The sequence below is a fragment of the Coccomyxa subellipsoidea genome (genome assembly GCF_000258705.1).
Source record: "Coccomyxa subellipsoidea C-169, whole genome shotgun sequence".
Taxonomy (NCBI): domain Eukaryota; kingdom Viridiplantae; phylum Chlorophyta; class Trebouxiophyceae; family Coccomyxaceae; genus Coccomyxa; species Coccomyxa subellipsoidea.
Genome location: NW_005178034.1, coordinates 131974 through 158990, shown reverse-complemented (window position 1 = coordinate 158990; position 27017 = coordinate 131974). Strand labels below are relative to the sequence as shown.

General features: G+C 53.6%; 5 protein-coding genes across 5 annotated transcripts; 2 read left to right on the top strand and 3 right to left on the bottom strand.

The window, feature by feature from the left end:
- Nucleotides 1-345: 345 nt before the first annotated feature.
- On the top strand, nucleotides 346-4937 carry COCSUDRAFT_16188 (glycoside hydrolase; the record flags this gene model as incomplete). Its single annotated transcript, XM_005647041.1, has 10 exons — nucleotides 346-429; nucleotides 640-726; nucleotides 989-1100; nucleotides 1370-1530; nucleotides 1814-1952; nucleotides 2293-2414; nucleotides 2726-2927; nucleotides 3623-3738; nucleotides 4171-4330; nucleotides 4642-4937. 10 exons carry the CDS (start codon nucleotides 346-348, stop codon nucleotides 4935-4937), a joined length of 1479 nt encoding a protein of 492 aa, XP_005647098.1.
- A 4941-nt stretch (nucleotides 4938-9878) lies between these two features.
- COCSUDRAFT_47597 (DUF791-domain-containing protein) lies at nucleotides 9879-16109 on the bottom strand (the record flags this gene model as incomplete). The annotated part of the gene is made up of 8 exons (XM_005647040.1): nucleotides 9879-11207; nucleotides 11676-11857; nucleotides 12482-12662; nucleotides 13296-13432; nucleotides 13888-14158; nucleotides 14600-14768; nucleotides 15339-15483; nucleotides 15956-16109. The coding sequence occupies 8 exons, from the start codon at nucleotides 16107-16109 to the stop codon at nucleotides 10992-10994; spliced, it is 1455 nt and encodes a 484-aa protein (XP_005647097.1). The 3' UTR covers nucleotides 9879-10991.
- Nucleotides 16110-16524: 415 nt separating this feature from the next.
- On the top strand, nucleotides 16525-18523 carry COCSUDRAFT_53579 (hypothetical protein). Its single transcript, XM_005647039.1, has 4 exons — nucleotides 16525-16924; nucleotides 17036-17196; nucleotides 17386-17541; nucleotides 18006-18523. Exons 1-4 carry the CDS (start codon nucleotides 16574-16576, stop codon nucleotides 18202-18204), a joined length of 867 nt encoding a protein of 288 aa, XP_005647096.1. The 5' UTR covers nucleotides 16525-16573; the 3' UTR covers nucleotides 18205-18523.
- Nucleotides 18524-20398: 1875 nt separating this feature from the next.
- On the bottom strand, nucleotides 20399-23291 carry COCSUDRAFT_53578 (hypothetical protein). The gene is made up of 5 exons (XM_005647038.1): nucleotides 23164-23291; nucleotides 21918-22084; nucleotides 21259-21454; nucleotides 20806-20940; nucleotides 20399-20573 (listed from the first exon to the last, which is right to left on the bottom strand). Exons 1-5 carry the CDS (start codon nucleotides 23168-23170, stop codon nucleotides 20491-20493), a joined length of 588 nt encoding a protein of 195 aa, XP_005647095.1. The 5' UTR covers nucleotides 23171-23291; the 3' UTR covers nucleotides 20399-20490.
- Nucleotides 23292-23812: 521 nt separating this feature from the next.
- On the bottom strand, nucleotides 23813-26728 carry COCSUDRAFT_66277 (hypothetical protein; the record flags this gene model as incomplete). The annotated part of the gene is made up of 4 exons (XM_005647037.1): nucleotides 23813-25035; nucleotides 25350-25430; nucleotides 25857-26134; nucleotides 26533-26728. The coding sequence occupies 4 exons, from the start codon at nucleotides 26726-26728 to the stop codon at nucleotides 24262-24264; spliced, it is 1329 nt and encodes a 442-aa protein (XP_005647094.1). The 3' UTR covers nucleotides 23813-24261.
- Nucleotides 26729-27017: the final 289 nt, after the last annotated feature.

Genomic DNA, 27017 nt, shown 5'->3' with positions numbered 1-27017 from the left:
AGGCAAGTCACATTTTTGGTGCTCACCAACTGCATGCAGATGCATCTTCACTCCCTTGCATGCAGATCAAGACCTATCGAGATGCACAAACAGCTGTCATGGAAATGAATGTGGGTCCGTGAAATCTCATTAAGAACAATTGCTGTGGTGCGCCAGGGGAGGTGGTTCGCTAGGAGCGGCCCCGTGGGTCCCACTGAGCAGCGAGCGCTGAGGTGCGCTACCAGATATCTCTCATAGTCTATCGCTGTGTGGATATCATTCTCTCTCCTTGTGCAGTTGATCACTGCAGGTTTGGAAGTAGGTAGCAGTGCCTTGCCACCAGCATGCATGCTGATGGGGCTGATGATGCGCTTGTGTCTGCGCAGGGATGAAGCCCGGGAGATGTTCTTCTTCGGCTTTGACAACTACCTCAAGCATGGCCTCCCAAAGGTGTTTGCATACACTTCCTTCTCTGGAGGACCTGGGTAGCATTCACTGCTCTTTCAGCAACGGCGCGGATACAACACTGTGACATGGCATGCAAAATCTTGCCATGCACTTCCGTCCCTCTCGCTATGGCTGCTTTTGTCCAAAGAGAGCTTGATGAAATAATTTTTGTGAGATGTAGTAGCACGTGTTGATGGATGTCTCATTGGGCAGGATGAGGTGCGGCCAATCAGCTGCCGGGGGCATGACTCACAGGGGGGCATTGCCATAACCCTCATTGATTCCCTCGACACCCTGCTGGTGAGTCACCAGGGCCCTTAATCTAATAAAAACTGCCCCTGACTCACAGCCTACTCAAATTGCCCAGAATGTGGTGTTGTCTTCATTCTGTGCTTATTAACGGCGAAGGTGGCAGGGTTTGTCTTATGGGCCCGTGCTGGAAATGATCTTGCAAGTTGCATGCATGCCGGCTTTGTTGCATAGTCCATCTTGAGTCGGAGATTCAAGATAGATTGGTGGTAGGCACAACAAAAACAATAGTAAATTCATGTGTGCTGTGCAGCTGATGGGTGGGGAGAGGCAGCTAGTGGAGGCGGTCAGGTGGCTGGAGCAGAACATCAGCTTTGACCTGGACAAGCGGGTGCATGTTTTTGAGCTCACCATCAGAGCGCTAGGTAAGTCGCATGTTTGCTGTGACGAATCCTTGCTATTGCCTCCTTCACATTGTGACATCGCAGAGAAATATGCCTTGCTGTTTTCTGTTGTGCTGCTCATTCTTGATTACCATGACGGCGTGGGAAGCCAAGGTGTGGCAGGATCCTTGCAAATTCTTGGGTTCAACCACTGCTGTGCCGGAAATTTCTGTGGACTGTCTGGCTGAAGAAGGTATAGTAGAGAAACATTCACTTGCTCAGACTGGTGTTAAGATTGGCGTTGTGTTCAGGCGGCCTGCTGTCAACGCATGTGCTGCTGACGCGCAATGCAGCAATCATGCCAGAGTACAGCGGTGGCCTGCTTAGGCTGGCCACAGACTTAGGGGACCGCCTGCTGCCGGCATTCGAGACCCCCTCAGGGATCCCCCTGTCCTGGGTCAATCTCAGAAAGGTGTCTTGACTCTCTCTCTTTCTCTCTGCGGCTGCAGCTGACTCTATGTAACATAACCTGTTGATTTAAGGCAGGAAGAGCACCTTCAAACAGACATAACCAATAGCCAATGAAAATAAAAGACCATTAATTAATTTCTTGCAAGTGTTGAGAACAGGACAGTGCCCCTCATGCCTCATTGCCTGGTGTCTTTTTGCATCTGCATCTAAACACGCACCTATCTGGCTTAAAGTGCTTTGATGCGACGCGATGTGCTCACATGCGCGCACATGCCGTCGTGCAGGGCGTGCCTGCCGGGGAGACGCGCGTCACATGCACGGCATGTGCCGGCACGCTGCTGCTGGAGCTCGGCCTTCTATCACGCCTGACTGGGAATCCTGTCTACGAGCACAAGGCGCTGCATGCCGCCCGGCAGGTGTATGGTGGGTGGCATGCATCTCCATTTCCCCAGCATTCCCATGTCCACGGTCATCTACAGTATTTCGGATTTGTACCGCTGCTGAAGGGTGCTGACATCAGCCCGTCAGACATGCAACACAAGTGTTGAATCAATCGAAACCATGGGGAAAGGAGTAAGATCTCTTGGTTTCTGCCCTTTGGCTGAAGGCAGTGAAACTTGCGCAGCTTTGGGCACACCAATCTTCAGCTGTGTTTGTGAGGCACTTTGTATGCGGCTGACGCCTGTTCGGCCAATTATTGCGCATGCTCTCTCCTGACTCGCAGCATCAGCAGAGGAGTACTGATTGCATTGGGTTCGCGCAGGCATCCGCAGCACGGCGACTGGCCTGGTGGGCAACACACTGAACGCGGACAGCCTCAACTGGGAGCGACTCGATGCCAGCATCGGCGCGGGCGTGGACTCCTTCTATGAGTACCTGCTCAAGGTGAAGCCCTGAATATTTACTGTTTTCAGATCTAGGATGATGTTTCATGGACAAGCTGTAAATTCAGTACTCAGGGGTCTTGATAGGGAAGCAGAGCTTCCTCAGTGGCAAAACTCGTTTGATAAAAATGGTGCAGATTTGTCAGCCACAGAGTCAAACTTCTGGGATGTATGGTATGGTCCCATTGCTGCATCTGAGCATATGAGATACAGTTTGGTACCTCTGCAAGCTGCATGAATGTGATTTGGGTTTCCCTCTCCACTACAGGATTTTAAATGTGCAACTGTCATGTCGTGTGCCCGTCTGCGCAGGCGTACCTCCAGTTTGGAGACGAGGAGTATTTGAACATGTTTTCGAATCTGTATGCGGCAGCTATGCGGCACCTGCGCCCGGCCGATGCCGGCTGGGCCGCGCGCGGCTGGCTGGGGGAGGTGCATCTGCACAGCGGCGTTGTCATGCAGCCCTGGATCTCGTCCCTGTCAGCTTTCTGGCCGGGGCTGCAGGCGCTCATTGGTGCGCCCCTCTTTCTTTGCGGGGGACAGGGGGGTCTACTGACATTCACATTGTAAGACCCAAAATCACTAAACATTTTTGGCTAAAAAGGGTGAATAAATAAGACCCTACCTCCCGATATATAAACCCTATAATGATTTTGAGACCAGAATGAAAAACCTCTCGACAAGCGCAATCCAATTTAGCATGACCCTGGTGTTTTGGGAGTCAGGAAGATCCCTGAATGTTGCTTTGAACACTTTCCCGCACCGCTGGGGTTGGGGGTTTTATAATGAGCACTAGAGTATATGTAACCAGGGGATGTAGTAACCCCTGCCTGGGATAACCCAACCTGCATGCGTTGCCATTGCATTGCCTGGGACATCCTGGCACCCGGTTTACTTAATTTTCTCTTACTGCGGCCTTGATAATGCCCGTTTAGTAATGGAACACTTATGATTTTGAGGCATATTGGACACTATTGAAGGCAGAAATGAGGGAAAGGAAGTAGATTGGGTCCCAAAAAATTGTTCCGGTGATGTCTTCTTACAAAATTTTCTGTAGCTGCTGTTGTCGTCGCTTATTTTTCTTTGTCAAATTTTAAAGCATTTCCTTCACACAGCTGCCTATACACAGAGGTAAGAAAGGAAGTCCCTCTCCATGCTTTGTCATCCTCTTGCCAGCATAAATATAAAAGATAGAATTGCTGTGCACAGGCCAGACAGACGATGCTGCGCTGCTGCATGGCAATTGGACGGCTGCATGGAAGACCTTTGGCTGGCTGCCAGAGCTCTTTGACGCCGGTGTCACACAGCGGCACCCGCTGCAGAGGGTGCGTTGAAAGCCACCTTATGGCAACGCTACTTTGCTGTGAAAAAAACTTGAGGGTGCATTTTGGAGGCTTTATAGGTGGACAGTAACCCGCCGAGGCGGCTTACTGTGCTACTGCATCGCTTCGTGGGCAATGTAGATTGCACCATTTTGTCCAAACAATCATATACTACACAGCGTTTGTTTCAAATGGCTGCAAAGCCTTTAGACACAGTATCGCAGCACTGCATCTAGATTTGCAAGGAGCATGACACAGTAACTCAGCCTGCATGGTCATTCCTCAAGCCTGTGCATGCAGGCATTGCATGCATGAGTTCACCGTTCAAGCCAGCGTCACACATCTGTGTGAAACCTGTGATGCATCGGAAGTCATCGGTTCAACCCCGCTCACCCGCAAAGCAAAACGGCCATTTTTTCTTTTTTGCCGCGCCAGGGCTACCCGCTGCGGCCGGAGCTGATAGAGAGCACATACCTACTGCACGCGGCCACGGGGGACGGCGCATACCTTGAAGCCGGCCGCTTGTTCCAGTCGACCCTGGCCGAGCACAACCGGCAAAAGTGTGGCTTTGCCTCTGTAGCTGACGTGGCCACGGGTGCGCGCTCTGCATGCTGGGAAGTTCATGACTAGCTTCAGTCAGTCCAGCTGCTTCATCTGTCTGTCGGTGTGTTGTGGTTTGGCAAGACTGTTGGCAGGCTGCTTGATAGAGGATAGTTGGAAGGATAGTGGATTTCTCCGGCAGCCTCGCAAGTCAAGCAGTACTTCACACTCGGGCCCATTTGAGAAACGTTTTCCATTTGAGCTCACCAGAGATCGCAAACTTTGTCCTCTGCATCGGACCTGGCCACACTGCAGAATTGTGTGCTCGTGTAGTGCCCGAAAAATGAGTACGTTCATGTCATGCAGGCGCCTTGGAGGACACGATGGAGAGCTTCTTTCTGTCGGAGACCACCAAATACCTCTATCTCCTGAACTCTAACGCCACAGCGCTGCCGGACCACTACATCTTCTCGACCGAGGGCCACCTGCTGCCTGTGCTGGCCTCCCCTGGAGATTCAGGAGATGTTGGGGGTGAATGTAGGCTCCCCAAGACCTCTGAGGGGCGGCAGGGGGAGCGAGCTATAGCAGGGGGTGTGGAAGGCGATGCGGAGGGGAATGAAGGCGTTGGAGGGGGCAGAACGCTGATAGGTGATCCCTGGTAGTGGCTTGAGGTAGCATAAATTCTGGAATGCTCTACTTTTTGAAATTGCAAATATCGTACTGAGGCAGGCGATAAGCATGAGGACTGTTTCACGGAGAGATCGAGGGTTTGCTGGCCATGAAGGATACCATGCTCTTGGCGCAGGGAAACGGAATACAAGTGTGGGAGGAATTGTCAGTTCAGTACCCTGGACGGAGGCAACGCCGACGAACTGCGCGGCGCTGTGCGCGGCCCGGCCAGCGGTACGTTTCCATTAACACCAGAACCTTCAATCTGCTGAACCATGAAGGATATCCTAAAGGGGTTTCCAAATATCTGGCTTTTCTCTTCTGTTCTCTAGCAACAAAGCCTGCAGAAGTATGGCCAAGATTTTGCGTGCCTCTCACCATTACACCTCATGCGCATATTTCTAGCGCTGCACAAAGTACACACACACACAACATATTAAAAATAAATACATAAATAATACACTTTGTGCAGCACATGCGACATGTTGGCACAGTCCTGCCATAAGCAATATGCGGAACTTTTGTAAAACCCCGGGGAACTGAGAAATCTGTTTTCTGCACAATTATCAGGCGGAGACGGCTGCGGCGGACGCGGCGCTGCGAGAGGCGTTCCCTCTGCTGCCGCTGGCCGCCCCCGACGCGGCGCTGTTGCGACGGAGAAAATGCACCGCATGCCGAGTTGTCACCCGCGCGATGGCTGACATGCGCGCGCGTGCAGGTGCGCAGAAGGGCACTCTTGCAACTGTGTCCGTATCGGCACAATCTGTTTCAGAAGACACCGTGCGTCGCGAGTAAAGCAAGACCTTTCGCGCAAAGAGAATTTCGCTATCACCACGGATGCCTCGGGGCAGCAGCGCACACACTCATATTATTCTGGGATGAGCCTGTCTCGATGTCCGATTAGGAATCACGCCACAGGTGGCATGGGGCCAAAAGCCTCTTTGTGAAAAAGGAAGCCCTTGCACAGGGATGTTATTTGCTTAACAACCTCTCATGTGCTCTGTGCAGCTCGGGAGGCGGCCTGTAGAGGGGAGAACTGCACGACGCCTGCAGCAGCTCAGGTTCCGCCGCGCCAAATTCTCTGCAGACTGCAGGCGCGCCTCTTGATAGATTGATACTGGCATTCTTCGTGGCTCATTGCATGTCACATTGTTGGGCTGTGCTGGTGCGCTATGCCTGCGCACAGATCTGGATGGCCTCACAACATGACATTCTGTGTCCTCTTCAAAACCCCGGAAAAGCGAGGTTTGTGAGCCCGCGGGGTGCTTCAAAGCCTAGTCTATCACCTGCGGGAAAATGCCTGCACGATGGGTTTTAGCATCAGTATTTCCAGCGCTCCAAGCCAGAAAACAATGAACTAAAAAAGATTATAGATGAGAAAATATAGAACTGTACTGCGCTGCAGGCGGACGAAAGAGGCCAGCTGATATGCTACCACCTAGAAGTGGTGGCCGACCTGCCGCCAGCAAAGATGCAATCTCTGCCACCGGACGCAGTCATCGTGCAGTTCACACAGATGGACGCAGCGGCGACAAGTTTGGCGGTGCAGGGAGGGAACTCCCCCGGAGAGGAGGCCCCGGAACACTTTTTGGAGCTCCACGTCTCCGGCCAGGTGGCGTCCTTTGAGAGGGGTCAGACTGACATTACTAATGCTGCATGCCTTTTGCTACTCAATGAGCAGAGGAGCTCAGATCGTGGATGTTTCAGCAGCAGCGACCTGCTTTCTTGGGGAGGTGCTGGTTGAAGGAAGACCTGTGGCACATTTTGTTATTTGTGCATAAAAGGGCACCAAGATCGAAGATAGATAGGCAGATGTAGATATACCCTGGGGCGTAAGCGCTACTCAGTTGAGAGGCAGAGCATAGGACACATTCATCAATGTTTTATTTTTGCACTGCAGGGGGCGGATGGGAAAGACTTTAAGTTTTCTCTGGCAGGGGCTGGCGCCTCATTTGGACCAGCGCTGGACAGCAGCTGTGAAGGCGGCATGGAGGGAGGCTGTATCGTGTCAGGTGAGCTGCCAAAGGCAATTTGTTTTTTTAGACGTGTCAGGTCTACAATGCGATTGTAGACCTGCCACGTCACTCAGCATGCATGTGGTGAGTGCTGACTGGACTGCTTGGTGGAGAGACCTGGCTTGTTTTGCATATTGTGCCAGTGCGGCTTGCAAATAATATGCAGTGCAAACCTGGTCTGTCTACTAAGCTGTTGCTTCTGCCTTTCCACGTGCAACTTCCAGCTTGAATGACTCGGACCAGTATAGGGGCTGTGTGTCACATATTGTCCTGAACACATTGCAGATTTATCTGGACCCAGAGATAGTAAGACTCTCGTGAGCTGCGCAGGTGACCTGGTGTTGGGATCGCCATCGGACGGGTGCCACAGCCTTGCTGAGAGCCCGGACACCAAAGGTTCCATGGTCGTCTTAAAGAGGGGCGGCTGCATGTTTGCCTTGAAGGTGAGCCTGACTGCCTCGCACTGGTTGCTAGTTGCCACTGTTGGTAGATGCCGCAGCGCCGTCGCCATTAGCTTTTCCACATGGGGACAATGATATCCATGGATGCACTTCGTCCAGCTCGGAACCTTGCACATCATTAGACTGCAATTGCACTCATGTCAGTCATTGGCAGTACCCAGTGTGCTAATGCAGAGCTTGCACTCGTCTCCTTGTGTGTGGCAAATGCGGCCATATCAAGGACAATCTGCTTATGCAGTGCTCGCATGCGCAGGTGGCAAACGCACAGGCGGCAGGCGCAAATGCAGCGATCGTCCTTAGCAACGAGGAGTGGCTCATGCAGATGGGTGGCGACGATACTAACCACCCCGACATACCCTCGGTTCTGCTCCCCGCCGCGGCCGCGGAAACCCTACGGAGAACCCTCGCCGACGCCACCGGGCGGCTGCGGGGGTCTCTAAAGGCGCTCGCGCCTGATCAGGCGGCGGCCGCCATGTCAGCGCCAGCTCAGCCGCCCATAGATGCCTGTCCGGCCGGCACTGGCGCGCCTGTCTCCTCAGCAGGCGAGCCGGTCGCTTCAGCCAGTGACTCATCGGCCGCTACTGAAGCCTGTTTGCAGCCGAGCGAGGCTGAAGAGGCTAGCGGGGTTGATGGAGATCAGGGCAGCTGTAGCTGGCATCCTGTACTGGGGGAAGATACGGATTCAGGGTTTTCTCAGGGGGAGAACAGCGAGGAGAGAAAGGGAAATAGTCATAGTGAAGGACAGCAGAGGCCTTGTTTACAAGGGGACAAGGCAGGGGACGGCAGTGCAAGAGGGGATGTTGGGAGTGGTGTGGGAGGGGTGGGCGAGGGCGAGGGAGTTGAGAGGGAGGGTTTAGAGGAAGAAAGGGGTGTAAAAGGGGCGGAAGTGGTGGGGCCGGGGGAGGCAACGCCGCCGGAGGACCAAGACACGGTTCAATTGCTGAAAGAGGGGCTGCAAAAAAAGGTGCGGCCGCATCCTATTTCGGAATGAGGGATGAGTCATCTTTCATCTGGCTTACAGGAAATGATTTTGAGAGGGGCTGCATGAAAGGATGCGCTCGGTAAGAGCTACCCTGTTGCAACATCTGTTTCTGGTCGTTAATAATAGGTAGGACAGATGCAGGAGAGCAAGCGGACTGGACTGTTGTCATGCCGTCTTCAAAAGAGCTTCTTGCGTGTTCCCTGATGCCTTTTAGAGGGACTTGCACTGAGGCATGTTGAAAGAACGTCGCCAACAAAATGAACCCGGGTGGTTTTCACATTGCCAGTGCTCATTCAGTTGTGTGCTGGCGCGCAGCTGGGCCCAGAACAGGCGAAGAGCGCAGTGCAGGCAGCAATGGCGGCTGCGAGTGCAACGCTGCAGCAGAAGCGGGTGGAAGTGCTCATCCCACCTCAGGCCGCAGACTGGCTGCAGGTCACTTCCCTCACTATGGCTTGAGTTTCAGCTGTTCAGAGTCCTTCCCCTTGTCCTTCCACTGCCTCGAGCTTGGTTTGCAGCAAATAGTGATGTGATTTCAAGCTTTCAGTGACACTGATAACAATCCAGTATCCCTGGTGGATGTGAGAGGAGTGCGTGCGAAGAGTGGGCATCGAATGATGTAGAGATATTAGCAAAGTGGAACTTCCGCAAGGTGCCATTTGCATGACAGCAAGGATGGCAGCTGCAGCGCTGCGATCTGTTGGGGTGCATGCAGTGTGAACCCAGGGCTTCACCCCATGTGGAGAGGAGCGGTGCAGCAATCAACATCTTGCAGACAGATGCTTATATGATATCGGTGCGACTGCAGCTTGTCACACTGCGCTGTGCAGGAGAAGCAGCAGAGTGGCAAGCAGCTGGATGTGGGGGCGGCAGTGAATGGCATGCTCCTGCAGATAGCCAAGGACAACCTTGCGGCCAGCGTCCGGGACCTGGCGGCAGCTGCCGCGAAGCTGGCGGCAGCTGCCGGGCAGGGCGCTGCGGGACAAGTTGCCAGTGTGCCGGAGCCTGCTGAACAGCAAGTAGATGCTGATGCTTGATGCGCAGTTTAAGGAGTGCTACACATAGTTGCACCATTCGGTCAGAACACTTTTTGGGGACCGTATATACGGCCGAATATACGGTCATACGGTTTTAAAATATACAAAATACGGTCAAAAACGGCCTATTTTGGCCCAAAACACCGAATATACGACCGAATATTCACCGTATGCCAAATGGCCGAATCCGCATGGTGCAACTATGGTGCCACACCAATCCGCTGATGGGTTTCCTCAAAGGTGGTGTGCCGCGCAACGAGCAGGCAGCTACCGCTCATTGGGGGACTGCGGGACAAGCTCCGGTCCCTACAGATGCTGCTATAGAGCAGTTGGCGTGAGTCCTGGTGCCCTTCTTAACAGCTGTTGACATCATTACTGGTAAATAGACGGTCGACTACTTTACTTATGCAGACGTCTGCAGAAAGCTCAGCTTTGACTCACAGCCTGTGGTGACGTTACACACAGATATCTGGCAAACCATCAACAGCTGTCTGGACAGGCATTCAGTATGCAGCCAGCCCACAATGCAGCACAGGCTCTTGTACCTGTAGGACATGCTTCAAGGTTTCCCTGAAGCACTCTGACTGCGAGGAAGTGCTTCAGGGAAACTTCGACTGCTGCAAAGGCTGGGCCTTGTGATGCTGGCAAGTTGAGAATACTGCTGACATCAGCATGCTAGATTGCTGCCATGTCACCTTGAACAGGGCTGCGCAGCTATGCACGCATGCATGCACAACTAGTCCTTCTCACAGCAAAAGGGCGTTGCAGCTGACATTTCCAGCAAAATTGTCCATATCTTTTCCATAAGGTTTACTCATCATTCCAACCTCCAGGCAGGTGGCCTGCTGAAGTGTTCACATCATTTTCTGGTTCAACAGCTTTTTCTCCTACAGAGAATTCCTAGGCATATGCGACGTCGCTTCGAGTATGTTCTATGAGCAGACAAGGCCCAATTGCTTTAACAACGGGACAGCCCAAGACGGCAGCACTCAGAGGCAACCACCGGCCGAGGTCATGCAATCACTTCCACATTTTCCGCACCAGACCTTCCCACTTCTCACCCAATGCCACCGCAGCGCATGTGATGACCAAGAAAGGCCCCCCGCTGGCGAGCAAGCATCCTTACCGCTGGGACCCCCCCTCATGTCATTGGGACGGGCCCACCGCATCACCCAAGATCCCCCAGCTCCGACCAGGCGCTGACTAAGGCTCTTCTAGAGTGTCTCAACCCCCCCGGGCGGGCTGTCCAGGGGGGTCTTGCGCGACCCCGGGGTATCCCTTGGCCGTCAGCCTCAGTCACCGCTCAGGAAGGGAACCCCCTCCCTCATACTTTGTCGAGGGGGGCCTTGCGCAAGCCGGGGAGTTCCCTAAAGAGGCAGCATTCTTCGCGTGACTGACTCCTTACACAGGCGTTACCAAGGTTGACTCACCCCCCTCCTCACCGGTCATCGAGGGGGTCTTGCGCGCCCCAGGCAGCGTAGTTCGCACCGCCAGTGACTGACAACCTTAGTAATTGCTTGATGGGGGGTCCGGGTCCGCCCATCTCACCCTGTCCTCAGAGGTTGTCGATGGGTGTTTTGCGCGAGCCGAGTCCCCCGGGGGAGCCCTTGGAGGGCAGGGATTTGGAGCCAAGGAGAGAGGCGTTGGAGTCTGCCAGCTCCTGGCCCTTCTCGGCGTGCACCACTCGGTCCAGACGGCGCTGGCAGATGGCACAGACTGCCAGGAAGGCCGAGCACATGCCAAACATCGTCGATAGAGGGAAACTAGACACCTGCAGCAGCACAATCATTGATTTACACCCTGTACGGTACACCAGGACACTGATCAATTGAGAATGTTTGGAATGTTCAGCATGTGACTGGCGTTGCAGATCATGTCCAGACATCTCAGCCCACGAGGGGTCGTTTCTGGCAGTTGGCAGGAAGGCTGATACAGGCATGGTGGCATGCCATCTTGAACAGCTCTTGACAAAGGTTGCTTGATCAAGGCTTTCGCAAAGAGACGGAAGGACCTGCTTAGGGCAGGACATAAGAATCATCATTCCTGGATCAAAGGATACTACATATTGTATCATCATTTCCCAGACAGAAATGCAAGGAGCTGCCAGGAGTTTACAGCACTCTACTCCCATCATGGCCTCAAAGCCTGGAATAGCATATTCATGATGGTGTGCATGACAGGATGGTCTTTGAGAGAGAGAGAAAGCCCAAGCAGGGAGAAAGCTGCAGACAGGGCGCACGTTGTAGAGGACGATGCAGACAAAGGCATTGAGGGGAATGCGGAAGAAGTTGATGATGGTGGCACGCATTTCCTCGGGCACGTGCTGGCTGCGCATCTTCATCATGGATGGCCAGAAGAGGCCGACGCAGAATTCAAACACGCAGAACGCCGCCAGCTGGACCTGCCCCTCCCACGAGATGCCTGCGCACACGCATGCCGGCCTTCAAAGAATAAACCTGAAAACGAGAATCGAAACAGTATATGCCCAGCAGCCTTCCAGCTTGAGTGAGCCTTGCCTGCAATGTTCATAAGGTCTTCAGGTCCTTTTGTACTTTGCACTTGGCTGAAAGAGCACAACAGCACACCCAGCATGTGCCCCACTTGCCTGTCTCTAAAAAGACACTGGGCAGACTTGTAGCTGCCAGCTAGTCAGAATACACGTGCTATATCATACACTGTGAACCTTTCCTTGAACGTCATTTTGAAAGGCATATCCCCGACATTGTCTGATCCAATGCCTCACCGGCCATGACAGCACATCTTGCATGGTACATGATTTGATTATGACTATTTCCTACACCCGGCTGGCCCCGGCTAGCGGGGAACGATATAAATACTGAGCACCGTGCCCACAATTGATTGGGTCTTGCTTGGATCTGGCGAGTCCAACAAGGGGTAGGATTATGGAAGCCTTCGACTGCAGCTTGTCTGCAAGACGCACCTTGCCTCTTGGCAGGAAAAGCATGTAATAATAATAATAATAATAATAATCTCCTACACGGTCTACACCACCAGACGTCATTCAAGTGAGACTGCAGCGCTCACCCGGCGCGTCGGCATTGAGGGAGTCAGCCTCGGGCGTCTGGGTGCGGTTGAAGATGACCGGCACAAACAGAGCGACGGCGGACACGGCGAACACGGTCTGCATGTAGCGCTCGACGCGGATATTGCCGGCCGACGGCGCCAGGAGTCGCCCGGCTAGCGCCGAGCCGGCCATGGACGCCACCTGGACAGGCGACGTGCAATGTCAGCATGTGCGCGCCAAAACAGGCAATGTGCAAGGTCAGCATGCGTGCTAAAACAGGCAACGTGTCAGGTCAGCATGGGCGCCTATAAGACGGCAATGTGCCAGGGCATCACACATGTGCCAAAATCTGCGTCGGGCCCGGAAAAGAAGGAAATTGACACACACACCCGCCTGGGCACCAGGCCACATCAGGATGCATGCATGGATCAGAAGTTTGCAGTAAGGAGCATATCGTGTGCACCGCCGATTACTTCAGCAGCCACCATAAGCCAGCCACTGCGTGGAATGCGGATGAGCTAATAGCTGAGAACCTTGAGGGCGCACTGCGTGGGCACAGGCCCTACACAGAAATCGTTGCAGAACAACGAAACCATTGCCTGATGAGCATCAGCCATCAACCATTTGGGGCAAGGCTCGCACGATGAAGCAGGCGAAGATCATGCTTTGTCAACTCTGTCCGCATGCAATGAGCTACTATGACAGCAGGACCCTTCTGGCAGGGACAGACAGCACACACATGACTGATGTGCAATGTGCAGATGTGATTTTGCAGGGGAGATTTGAGGGACATCCAGGGTTGTGGATGAGACAGCTAAGGGCATGCGTTCGCACCATGAAGCATGCGAAGATCATGCCGTGGGGCAGGTGCTCGCCCTTGGGGCTGAGCGCGGGCGTCCACAGGAACACGAACGTGTACATGCTGCCCTCAAACAGCGACTGCATCGCGCCCAGCAGCGCTATCTTCTGATCTGCACGTGCACGAGGCAGAGACCAGTTAGTATATTTCCTCACTTTCGGAGACTTTTATTGCGTGCACAGCGACACAGCCATGCGGGCCAACGGCAGTGAGATGCTCTCAGCCACTGTACACAAATGAGGTGCCTGGTGCCTTTAACGGATCCTCAAAGGGCCCAGTGAAAGAGGTGGTTCATACAGGCAGATTTGAGCAAGATTGAGAGAGTGTGCACCATGAAAGAGAGAAATTAGGAGGCATGACAGACTTTTAGATGCACTACACTGACAACGCCCAGCCACACATTCATCAGTAAGGAGCCATTTTCTGCCATCTGACATGCAAACAGCAGCCCTACAAACATCCCATCATTAGAGGGGCTGCGCATTGCTGTGGATGGCTTTTACCATCTGCCAAGCAAACGACAGCCCTAAAATCCCCCAGAACACTTCAGGAAAAGGGGGCACGCACTGCTGTAGATGGCGTGTGCGCCGGCGCGCAGCTGCTCGCCAAAGCTCTTACGGTCGCTGCAGTCGCCGTAATTTTCCGTCCAGGAAAAGGCCACGACGGCTCCGCCCGACAACATCACAATCGCGGCCGCGTCAAACGGCGCCACGGGGCCGAAAGAGAGCGTCTCCACTAGGGAGTGCGCGATGAGGCCGGCCAGAATCGCGATGAGGCCGTTGCCCAGGAAGACTGCGCGCGAGAAGGTCCCGCCCAGCCACTCGCCGTCGTAGCCGCGCTGCAAAGGACAGGCAGGCGCAGTGAGTCAGGCAATAATGCAATCAGCCATGTGAAGAGTGAAGAGTAAAGACATGCAAGGCAGTGCAAGCGCCATGTATGGAGAAAGGGCTGCCTCGTAGTGTTTTCCTTTGAAGAAATTGCACTACGGTCGCATTTGCCCAGCAGACAGGAAAGTACCGCTACAGGTAATCACGAGACACAATGGTCTCATACGCGGGGAAGCACACGGGGTTTATGCAGGGTGCAAGGCCGTTTTCTGTGTCAATCAGAGCACATGGGATCTGTGAATCTCTTGCAAACACGCATATCCTCGAATTGGGTGGCCAGAATCTGCATTCCTTGTATGCAACAGTATGTGGAGGCTTGGGATACTGGCAAAGACTGGCAAAGCTCCACTCGCAGCCATGCATGCCTATTTCTGACTGTGCAAGAAACACACCTTGAAGTGCTCGGCGACCAGCCAGGACTCGAAGGCGGAGTAGAGCAGGGAGGTGGCAACGCCACAGAACAGGCGCCCCACCAGCAGCACGCCAAACACATCCCAGTGCTTAGTCGCGCACCCGATGACATATGTGACGACGTATGTCAGCGCTGCCTTCTTCCTCCCCCTGCCAAACAGCACATCCACCCTTCAACTCTAGTGAAGTGCATGCAAAGCAATTGTAATTTATATTACACGCATTTCCTGCCAAGAGGCAAGGTGCATCTGCAGACAAGCGCCAACGCAAACCTGCCAAAATTCTACCCCATGATGGACTTGCCACATTCAAGCAAGGCCCAATCAACCGTGGGCACGGTGCTCAGTGTTACACCGCCCCCCGCCAGCTGGGCACAGCAATTCAAAGCAATGCTGTAGGATAAATATTGGTGGTCCCTGCGCATTGGACGGCGACACTGCTTCTAGCCTCAATGTGCTAGTGAAATAAGAGGTATGCTGGCACGTTACTTTCTGCCACTTGGGACAAAGCCCATCAGCACAGAGCAACGATGAATGCCCGAGATCCACCGTACTCAGCATTCAAATAGTAACTTCTCAACATGCCCTCGTGGCAACAATAGAGCTGGAGCCTCTTCGCGGGCAAGGTGCTACAGTCAGCCTGTGTCCATTACAGCAAACCTCCCGCATGGATTCCACCCAGGCCGGCCCAAAGATTCAAGGAGAGGGGGAGGCAGCGCACGTTTTGTCAGCAAGGGAGCCAACGATGGTGCCGAAAATCATGGAGGAGCCAAAGCCCGCAATGAACAGGCGGCCGATGTCGCTGCGGTCAAAGCCGTAGTGCTGGTACAGCGCGTACACGTAGGGCCCCTGCAGCCAGTCGCCAGCTGCACGCAAGATGCACAACTGATGTCAGCACAGCAGATCTGAAACCGAGAAGATCTTAAACACGGGTCGGAACAAGGGCCCAATAGGAAGAGATAAGTTGTGTTAAAACTTTCTGAAGGCCTGCTCATCCTGGCTGTCATGACAGAGACAGAGGAGCTGCGCATGACTGAAGGAGCAAAGCATTCATTGGCACAGCAAATGTGTGAACCCAGCCTTCACCCATGAGATCGCCATAATGATGGCAAGTCTACGCAAGGACGCTGACGGGATGACTCTTTCACGTAATGGCAGGCACAAATGACCAGCCTTGGTGCCAACTTGCAATTTGGGTGGGGTTATGACTCATTCCAGTTTATTCACTGTCCGGCTGGGGCATTGTGCATTTGTTCCTTCTGCATATTTGCATTTTGTATGTCCTCTACGGCGACGTCTTCCAGTCTGATCAGAGGGTGATTTTTCAGAAAAACGCACCCATCATGAGCGAGTACACAAGCACGTAGTTACTCCTGAACCGGGAGAACTCTTTGCTGGTGTTGTCAGTCGAGGTGCTTTTGCTCTTCGTCAACTCCAGAACTGCTGCGATCGCCGCAAGGGCGCCGAAAACGGCTATATAGAAGGGCTCCATCTTCTCGACAGGAACAAAGCTGACACTCACGATCGGTGCGCCCCCACCCTCTGTTGGCCTAAGATATTGCTGATTCCGTATTGAATGTGGATGCTAATAGTGGCATCCAGATTGACCGTGCCAAGGTGCTTGAGATGGCTGAGGAAAAAGACCGCGCCAAGGGGGGGAAATCGATATTGCTGCTTGACACCGCCGTCTTTGCGGTTGATGCTTTTCAAGCAAGACAGCTGATAGATTGTCACCTCCTTGAAAGTGTGTTGAAACAGTGAAGATTCTTTCTCGTCCATTGCGAGCAGTTTGAAACTCCCGGGCAGCTGCAACCGGCCTGAGTGGTCCACCCCAAGTGCACAATCCACCCCAACGCCCAAGGTGAAGTGAGCCTGCACCCCGCTCTTGTTCAGTGAACAATGTTCACAGACAAGGCAACTACATACTGCACTGTTAATCACCATCAGCACCTGTATATGTTATCCAACTTAGGATTCTCCCAATGCTTTCAGTGGCACCTTGCGTGGTTGATGGGCGTTCTTGTGACCTCTTTTAGCAACCCAGCTTGCTCCTTTGACACAAAGACGACAAATTCAAAATTACTGGAGCGATCTAGATGGCCTTTGAAGCCTCCATGCCTTCAGGCATTCGTACGTCAAAGGGCATGGCTGAGCCCTTGCCGGAAGGACTTATGCATGATACGGGCCCAGACATACCTATTCAGCCGTAATGCAGGCATCAAAGCGGCTCGATGCATCGTATTCTGGGATCTCGATAACATCATGCCAAAAAAAATCAGAATGGAGCACACCTGCGAAGCTCTGAAGGTTTACGATCGACTCACCGACCGACATGCAATGGAATAGCAGACTTTCGGGAATCTTCAAACATAAAAGAGTCAGAAATGCAACACCTCACTGGGGTCTTTACAATTGCAGGCTGCTACAGCATCAGCTGTTGGAACGGTCGAGATACACCAGCTGACAGCAGCCGACGTCTTCATCCTAGCATACGCCACAGAATGCACATTAAAAATGATAAATTTTCCAGCTCTGAAAAGGGTGCCAAACGTTAAAGTGGTGCCAGTAGCAAGCCACAGGTACCAGCAACCATCTGGCTTTGCCTTCTCCTTACACAGCCCGTGAGGACACTCGCGCCTTAATGCTTGACAAGCTATTGCCATTACGCTATCTGTCATCATGTTGTCTGGAAGCTTATCATATGGTGTTTTCCTGCACATGATGCAGTGCACCATAGTGCTCAGGACTTTGGAATCTGTGTTGTTCAGGCAGGCAGCGGACCAGGTAATCATCCGGCACATGACGGCCCTTGTGAATGAGCGCTCCCCGGATGTAGCACTGGCAATCGTGTCCTGCGACAACGACTTTGCCTCTGTGCTCAGCTACTGCCGAGGCCGTGGCTGCCCCACAGTCTGCATTGGCAGGTAGGCAGTTGCCTAGCCTGCTCCTGGGCCGGAGGTGTCTTGTATGATTCACATGTTCCATTTTCACTGCGAGGCAGCCCTTCCTTCTTACTTTTGGTGCTCGCTCTGCTCTCATGTCAGCATGCCACTTTCTCTAATTGCCTAGCACAATCCCTGGGCTTGTGTTGGCATCCATTGGGAGCGTGAGATTGCGTGATTGCCTTAAAGGTGGTCATTTCTTGGGAGACTGGAAGCCTATGTTGACCTGCTTCAGGTGCATTGGCATGCTCTACAATCTCTGGGTCAGGATGTCTGTCTGTACAGAGAAGAAAAATTCTAAATTGGGCAAACTGAGAGCCAGTGACGAGAGAGATCCCTTGCAAGTGGAGATCATGCGGCAACAATGAAATGATTCCACGGCTGAGCAGCAACTTTTTTTAGCAAGCAGAGACTTTCCTGATGGGTCGTGGTTTGTGGGGCAACAGGGCTCGCAGGAGGCATGGACCGGCCGAAATAAGTGAGCGGGAGTTGATGCAATGGCGGAAAAGGCCGCTGCCGGCCGCGGCTGCCGTGGCGGTCTGTTGGGAGCATATTGCATCACCGGATCTGTGCACAACAGAAAGAAAGAAGCAAGCGGCAGAGACAACCGGTTGCTCTGCTTCCAAACAGCTTGCAAGCGGTTGAGGGCTCCCTGTGTTTGTTCCTGTGAACGAGCTCGCTGTAAACAAGATGACAAAGACCTCTCCCTAAGATCCGAAAGGGGAAGGATTCGGCATGAAGACAAGAACAGATCAAATTTGGCATGAGCAGTTCCTTGTTCTGACCCCTTCTGAAGTGAAGGCTACTCAGGAGGTTCTTTTGTAGCAATAGAGAATAGTTGTCATCACGAGTTCAAGGCAGTTGTTGTGGAAGATCTTGGTCGAGCTCTTGGACCAGCATGTGCTGGGATTTAGTATTGGCAAAATTTCACAGCTTTATTACCAGCTGTTACCTTATTCAACATATATACAATGAACATGTCACATGCATGGTGCATGACTATAAACATCCTCAGCATTGAACCATTGCTTCAACACAATACAGCACCGCCTCACATACAAATCCAAGATCAGATACATGATGAGCGGATGCCACAACGCGCGCAACGCGCTTGGTCACGAACAATACGCAGCTGTGATTGGCAGGAAAATACGGCCCTCAAGCGTCAGAGAATACAAGTCTTTAAGGCATCCCGTGTGCTGCTCAAAAATGCAGGTCAGATCATTATAAAGTGCACATGTGGCCAATCTCGTGCCCTTGACACCTCAGTGACTCAATTGAAAAGACCCAGCCGTGCTCCACTGGAGCAACAGCTCACCGAACAAAACAAACTGTGCATTGGGCAGGCAGAAACGCCAAGCAATGACAGTACTGCTGCCGCAGCCCTCAGCACAGGTCTGAACCTCTGTCTCAGCTGTTCATCAGCAGCCCACTTTGCAGCCCCAATATTGTCAATTAACCTCTTGCCACGAAAGGGCAACCGAGAGTCCTTGGCCCAACCTATTGATACCGATGTGCAGTGATGCTGCAACACACAAAAGAATCACATTCTTGATATCAATGTGTGCTGTCAGGCTTACATGCCTGCTAACCCCTGTTGGACCCTTGCGGTCCCCCCCTTTCAGTCTCTGGAGAAGGGTCTGATTCGAGTTTAAATTTGAATACAAATGCATGATGTGGCCCTGTCCCATGCATGCTCACTGGGGAGCGCACTGGGCTTACCAAGACAGCTAGCAAAGCAATCTCACAACAAAGCAGCCATTCATGATCATGTGGTGGCTCTCAGTACTGCCTGTTAGTGAATCAGCAGACCCGCTAAAGGGACAATGATAGGCACCTTGCAGGACCTCCCAAAACCAATGGTCCACAAAGGGGTGACCATTGGATAACAATAGTCAGCGACGGCTCAGCAGGGGCCTCGAGAGAGAAAAAAGGTGATTGTGGTAACTTTGCAAACAACAGGCATGACTAATGGCACACAGGCACTCCTTGCATGTCCTACTCATCCGGTGCCGGGGGCCGCACTCCTGATGCTCACAGTCAGCAGGAATGCACCCCTGTCACCTTGTCTGGGTTTATATTTCCAGGGCTGCAATCTAGGTTGCCGCCCCTCTAGGATCACAAAGCACACGGGGGTCAGGAAGCGCCCGCTCTGGGGGTGGTTAATGGAATGCGGGGGGGCTTGACACGGGGGACGCGGCACGGGGAAACCTTATTCAGGTGTCTGACCTGTGCCTCGCTGGGAAACTAATGTTGGACTGTGAATAGGGCTCTGCAGGCAAAATGCCAAAAATTGAGCAGGCCCCAAAACAGCGCCAAAGAGGCGGCTGAGCGATGGGATGCCTTGAATGTCTGAGCGGAGGTGCAACAGAGCGGGAACATGTGATGGAAAACTGTTTTGCTGCCAGGAACCCTTAGCCCTCGCGTTGCCACCCCTGAAAGGCGGCGCGCGCCCCTTTCAGAGACCTAGCAACTGGGTGTCTTCCCCATTTCTTTGCACTTCCTCATTGCACCCTGGCGTGCTGGCAACAAACGCAAGCATTGAGTCAACGGTATTGTACAAGCTCTCCTGGTGACACTCTGCATGCATAGCAGATTTTCCCCTTTGCGGGCAGAGGCAGAACTTTCTCAAGGGTCAGTCAGTGCTGCCGAGAACGCTGGATGCTGACTGTACAGCGGATGACTGGACTATTGACTAAGGGCCACAGGCGCCGCCTTCTCCCTTGCCCGCCCGGAGAGAGAAAATTTTCATACGTTGTGTGGAATGCAGCCCCGCAGCCAACTGGGTGTCTTGCAATTTCAGCATTTTTGGCTCCAGCTGCTGACTGGACGTCCGCGCGACTGTGCGCATGTGACGAGCAGTGCAGAGCTTACGTTGCGGCAGTACAGCTGTTTCAAGAAGCTCCAGTGGTGGGTGCTGGCCGCCGTTGGTCACCGTGACTCGCCCTGTGACTCATCCTCAGTGTCTCTCCGCGTCCGCTTTGGCACTCCATGCGTCGGCGTGCTGCTTTGCCCTGCAGCAACTCAAAACCATGTCAGCGTATGACTTTCGACTAGCCATCTCGTCAGGACGCAAGGATCTCTGACACACCTTGTATTCAATCCAGCATAGAATGGAAATCTGGTCACCCAGCCAGAGCAGCCAGTAACCAGACCAAAGGCGCAAATTTCAACGGGGATAAAGGTGGGCTACTACACAAATCAGAGGATTCCAGTACATTTTCACTCTTATGGCGAGAGTCTCACCGAGTCGCTTGGAGGCGGAGGGAACATCATTTCTTCCCGGCTGCTGTGGCGGCTGCACGTCCTGGGGCGCGCCCTCCTGAGCCCCGGCCGCCGCGTCAAATGCCGGTAGCAATGCGCGCCTCGTCGGCAGCGGCCCTACAGAAAGATGGGCCTTTGTCAGATGTTGAACCCAAGCTGTTGATAGACCAGGTGCAACGAAGACATAGATTAGACGGGCATCCCCGTGAATTGGCATCTCCTGCCAGGAGTGGACATGCTATATCTGATAACAACAGCAAAGCCACAAGTACCCAACATTCAAGATCCATTAACTGGTGTGTTACCAAAAGGATACAGCAGCACTGGCACAAGGTCTCCATCTGAGGTACAGACCAAAAAAAAAAGGACTGACAGTGCATTCTTTTGAAGACACCCATTTGCTGCTACCCTTATCTGTGCTCTTAGCGCGCGTACCTAGCAGGCTCCTCGCAGCGTCCCCCGTATACCGCGGCGCGAGCTTGCCGGGGGATTTTTTGCGCGGCGCCGAGGGGGGGGACCCGGGGTATGCCGGTGGCGAGCAGGGGGGCGTTGTGGGGGAACTGCACGCCGTCCCGCTGCCCGGCTCAAACGTGTCGCCCTCGCTCAGCGTCGACCGCGAACTGGTCGCCTCCTGCAGGGTAAACACTCAAAATTTAATTCACAATTGACGTTCAGCTGGTACCATGAAAGCAGTGTCAATTGCCGCCAGGTAATGTTGCCATTTTCTGTCTGGCACTGAAGGCCTGCCCTTGGTCTGCCCTAATGGAATCTGTCGAGACCAGGACCCTGGCACACCATTCCGACCGCGCAAACTTCAGGCTGCACGTGCGCTGCCAGTCCAGATTTCTGCATCCATTGAACAAATTAACAAAGCCTGCTGTGCGATTGCTTGCTGAAGAGACACTGGCAAAGGAATTTTCTGAATTGTAGGATGCTGCAGTCAGCGTTCCAGCTGCGCGGTGATGTCAGCGGCGCATAGGCGGATTGTCAGCGCTGATGTCAGCAGCGTTGGTGCCCAGCAGCCGCCCAGTCTGCAGCCTGGTAGCGTAATTTGGCAGGTCTGTCATGACTAAGGATCAGGAAAGATTACACACCTGCCCAGGGACTGCCAGAGCGGGCAGGGTTGTGCGCACAGGCGGCAGTGGCTGCTGTGCCATTTGCATGTGATGGAGATGATTATGGTGTTGCTGCTGTGGTAGACCTCCCTTGCCTATCAACCCCGGTTGATCAAGCTCCCCGAGGCCCACTGCGCATGAGCCCCCTGCAAAACAAGCAAGGTCAGCTGTCAGCTTCCAGCTTCCTTGCCTCGGAGACTTGCCTCCGCGCATCCCTGAGCCCGAGCTGGCCATCACAGGTGTCCTGTACTGCGCTCCTACAGTGAGTGTGCGCACAGCAGGGGCACAGGAAGCAGCCCTCTGAAGTGGGACTTGTACTCATGCCACCTGGCCAAGTGTGGAGTGGCGCGGGCAGTTGTCTCGTGTGGACGCGTCCAATGCCTCCATTGAACTCAAATTCAATGGCAGATACGTTTAAAGATCATGTTTGACGTGAATTAGCTCTCAAACTTGAGGTAGATCGATGGGATAGTGCCCACACAGCAGGTTGCTCGTACACTCCACGGAGAACTTGAGATATCAAAGGACGTCAGAACATGAAGGATATAATACAATCCATACTGGTTCCGACGCAGCTTAAAACAGTAGCGCCTTCGCCGGCAAAGCGGCAGGCTGGACTCATCCCCAGGTCAGCGCGACTAGCAGCGCAAGGTCATATGGCTCTAGAACATATGGACGACGACCAATGCAGTACTGATAGCGACCCAGAAAGAACGCCTTTCAATGAAAGGAAAGGGCTCAGCTACACTTGGAAGAAAGTCTGCTCCCGGATGTATATTACAGTCAGCATCGTACTGTGAGCGTCGCCTAAACATATAGTGCGCTGCGGCCACATCACATAGAGACACCGATATATTGTTTGCGCTGCACAACAAATCCCAGAAGGGCGTCTATCGAGCCATGCTTTGGCGGTCCCAACAATCCTGTAATAAGCAGAGCGATGAAAACCTGGCACAGGTGACGATCAGCGCCCGCTCCGGCACTTAACACGCGCTTCAATCAACCTGAAATGATGGAGCTTCGGAAACCTGAACAACTAGACCGGCGCTTACACCGACCCCCTGGGAAGTCCCCTGCAGCTAAACGCTCCCCACTATACTCAGGTGCCCACTTGTCCCTCCCTCCAGCACCGCTCTAGCTGTGTCCAACGATTCTATACGTTCACAGTGATAACTGCTCGGAAATTGGCGCCGTAATTGCGAGCGTCCAAAGTGGGGTGCCTCACCGGACATTAGGAGAGAGAATGCCGGACGCCCTCCCTCTACATTCCTGCCCCTGTGTCCCTGGTGACGCTCCTCAAGATCGATCTATCGCTTCGTTTGCTGGCCTCTTCGATCCACAATTCCTTGTGAGATCACCATTTGTCTTGAAGTTGCGATAAAAACGCCTCTCCTAACACCCGGCGTGTATATCTCAAGGCAAAGCCGAGAGCATGACAAGAGCAGAGATCTGGGGCTGAAATCCGATCTGTACTGCCCCAGTATCTAAGTTTATGTGTCATGATAAGTGCAGCCACTGCAGCCCTTCAATGTAGAAATCCGTCGAAATTTTTAGTTCAAGCTCAAGTTTAAATGTGCGTGCTCGGAGTAAGAGTCTTATATAATCATATATGCTGGTGATCTGATCGAATAACAGATCGGCTAACAGCTGATGTGAAATGCATCTGACTCAGTCGGACTCGAGCCGCGATCATAATCAAAACCTATTTGGGACAACGAAAACATGGCCATGACGCAGCATTCCGTTTTCACTCCTGAATATCAGGGTGTCACACCCTGATGTAGATGTAGATGTAGATCTAGTAGACCCTTCCCAGCATTACCATTCCATGATCATAGTGTATTCCGGGAGCCACTGACTCGGAGTGCAATCGTCAAACCCAAGTATTACAATTCTCTGCAAAGTTGTGCACTAGCCGTTGCTGCAGCCGATACACAACGGTCTGTGCATTCAATGATACATCTTTGCTCAAGCACCCGGTTCATGTTGAACAGTCTCAACAGCCCTAAATGCCTGCAGCCTGCAGCTACGTAATGTACAAAAGGAGAAAAACTGCAGCCTGCAGGGATTGTACACAACCATCAAAACTTTTGCGCAGCAGCAAAGGCCAGCGCACAGCTTGTCTTTTATACAGAGACATTACAATCTAGGAGAGGCAGGAATCACAACCTCAGACACACCCAACAGAAATACTCCACAGCCTAACCACCATATTCCTTCCCTAAAACATTTGCCAAAGAAGAACATGGGGAGAGGACCCCATTTGCTTATGTACATGGCGGTTGCTTGAGAACAGCACACGAGACGAGAGCAGAACAGCAGGTCAGGACTGGCTTGCCACCACGCTGCTGCCGCCGTGCCAGAGGCGGTCGAAGCAGTCCAGCATGTTGCCGGGCATCGCGCGCGCCTCCAGCCGCCGCAGCACAAGCCGCGGGAACGGCCGGGCGTCCGACGCCGCCGCGCGCCGCGCGGCCGTCTGTGCGTGCAGCTGCGGCAGTAGCCGCACCGACGACCCGCCAGGGGCCCGGCCGATCCCCGCGGCCGCCACCGCCGGGCGCTCGGCGCCAGCCTGCGGCCGCTGCGCCGGGGCCGGCGCGCCGAACGCCGCGCGGCCACCCGGGATGACCCCAACCTCGTCCAGACTGCACTGCCACGCTCGTGCCAAACCGCCCCTTGCCATCACTGGCTCCCTGGCACCTCCCGTATCCCTCAGCCCCTCTGTGCCCCTCACATTGCCGCCTGCTGTTTCCACTGTTGCCCTCGCCGCCACCGAGCCTGCGGCATGCTCGGTGGGTGCCTGTGCGCTGTTGATACTTTCTGCAGATTCATCAAGTACTGGTTTAGCGTGTTGCGCTGCAGGCAGCTTCTTTGCTGCTGAGTCGTCCTCATCCATTCTGAAGCTTAGTGCATTGGGTACTACCGCGCCGCCCTCAGCGGCGCTGTCTTGGGGGGCCCCTGCCAGCTCAGCTGGAGGGGCCGGGCTTGGGGGCTGCGGCCCCTGTGCTATCATCTCCTGGGACTTTGACAGCGAAGTGGGAGGCAGTGCCGCCTGACGGCTGGCCTCCAGGCTCGTCTCCAGGCCCCGGCGCCTGCTGCCCTGGAAGACAGACACCATGAAACAGGTCTGTCTTGCAGGGCATCACCAGGCTACTATACAATTGTGACTCGTCACACATCTATCCCCGCCACAAGGAGCGTCACTTTAAAAGAGCGTCCCTGTAGGAAGATGACATAACAGTGCTCTCATCACGCCCCTACACAAGTACCCAAGTCTGCTCTCATTTGCCACAATAGAAAGCATTGTGTCAAAAGAAGATCTAGTCCCATTAGATCATGCAAGCAATTTGCAGAAGATTGATCAATGTCCTCCACGCGAAACATGCCATCCCCGTGCGCCAAGAGTTAGCGCACCGATCCGGGAGCATCCTGCATGTAAATGTCCACTGCCGGGCTGGACAGGGGCTTCTCGAAGATGAAGGCGTACTCGTGATCCTGCAGCATAGGCAACGCGCTTCCTCGAGAGCAATACTTTCGCAAACACACATATATGTGCAGTGGGAATGAAATGGTGGTTGAGCTGCTAGAGCACCGTGCACAGGCCTGATATAGCCGCATAAGGGACAGGCATGCACTCGCTGTCAGCTGCTCCATGCACAGCCAGGCCAGGGGAGGGGAGTGCATGCATTAGCCCGGGAGAGCCACTAATGCTAGATTGAATGCACTGCTCCCCCAAGCAATATAAGTGAGTGTAGTCCACAAGACAATAGCTTTCAGTAGATGGTCAGCAAATGCTAATCGAAATGAAGCACAGCACGTAACACCAGAGCATGCCAGAAGAGGCAGCGCATGTGCTATTTGGACAATGAAAAGATGCGTGCACCGTTGAGCATGCCACTTGAGGCAGAGGCGGGGACTCACCGAGCCAGCTAGGCTGGAGGCCTCATGCTCGGCGTCATTGTCTTCCTCCAGCTCTGGCACTGCCTCAACAGCCTCCTGCGGCCTGGTGGGATGGACACAGTCTGCCCCCTCGAATTGCATGGGCTTGGTCGCAGGCAGCAGCTCTGCCTCCTCGTCGTCGAAGCAGACCTGCTCGTTGGTGGACTTGGGGCTGTCTGGCAAGCTCTCGGGAGCATGCAGGACCTTCTGCTGGGGATTGGCTGCCTCAGAAGCCCCTGATCCTGTGGCCCCCTTGCAAACTGCATGCACCACGACAGACACTTCAGAGATTTTAGAAGCATGCACAGATTGCGATTTTCTATGGAGGTGGGCTGGTATCAAACTGTGTTTTGCTATTTCAGAACAGCTGAAAGCACGACAACGCAGAGCAAGGACGCTTCTGATCCGCAGTGGAGGAAGCAATGATTTTGCTATGCTTTCTGCCTAGTCTAATGTAAGCTGCCCATGACGGCACTGCTAAGTGAAGTCCCCGCCCGTTGCCTTGCATTGTGTCTTCCCACGGCGCTGACATCCTGCCACACTTCTGGGCAAAGCATTCGGCTTCCCCCACCGAGAGGTACCTCCGCACTTGAGCTATATGAAGAGTGATCGTTTGGCAGGGCACCCCACAACCGACGGGTGCGATCGTGTACCGCACCTGTCATAAAACCGCCGGCGTGGTGGTCGTCTGTCTTAACGCATGACAGGGCGGCAAAGGCCTCCATTCCGCCGTCCAGAGCCACGACGTCGGCATGGCGGCCACCGGCGATGATTTCGAACTTGTGTTCCCCTGTCAGCAGGCTCCTCCCACGCAGGTCCTGCCAAGAGCTCACCAGTTCCTCCTTGCCTTCCATCCCTGGTCCCTCCTGACCATCCATAACCACTGTCTGGTGGCACGACGTGCCAAGGCTGGCCTCTGTCCGGGTTGATCGCCGATGCACCAAAAGTGTTGTTTCCTGGGGTAGAGCTGAGTCATAGGGTGAATCGGGCAGGTCGCTTGCACGTGCAAACGAATAATCACACGTGCCGTTTTAAGAAGATGCTCTCTAGCTCGTCGCTCCGTAGCTTGCCCAAAAACAAAAGACTCAAAAGTGCTTCATAGACGTCCGCCTAGAGCAACGATCGAATTATGCAAACGATTGC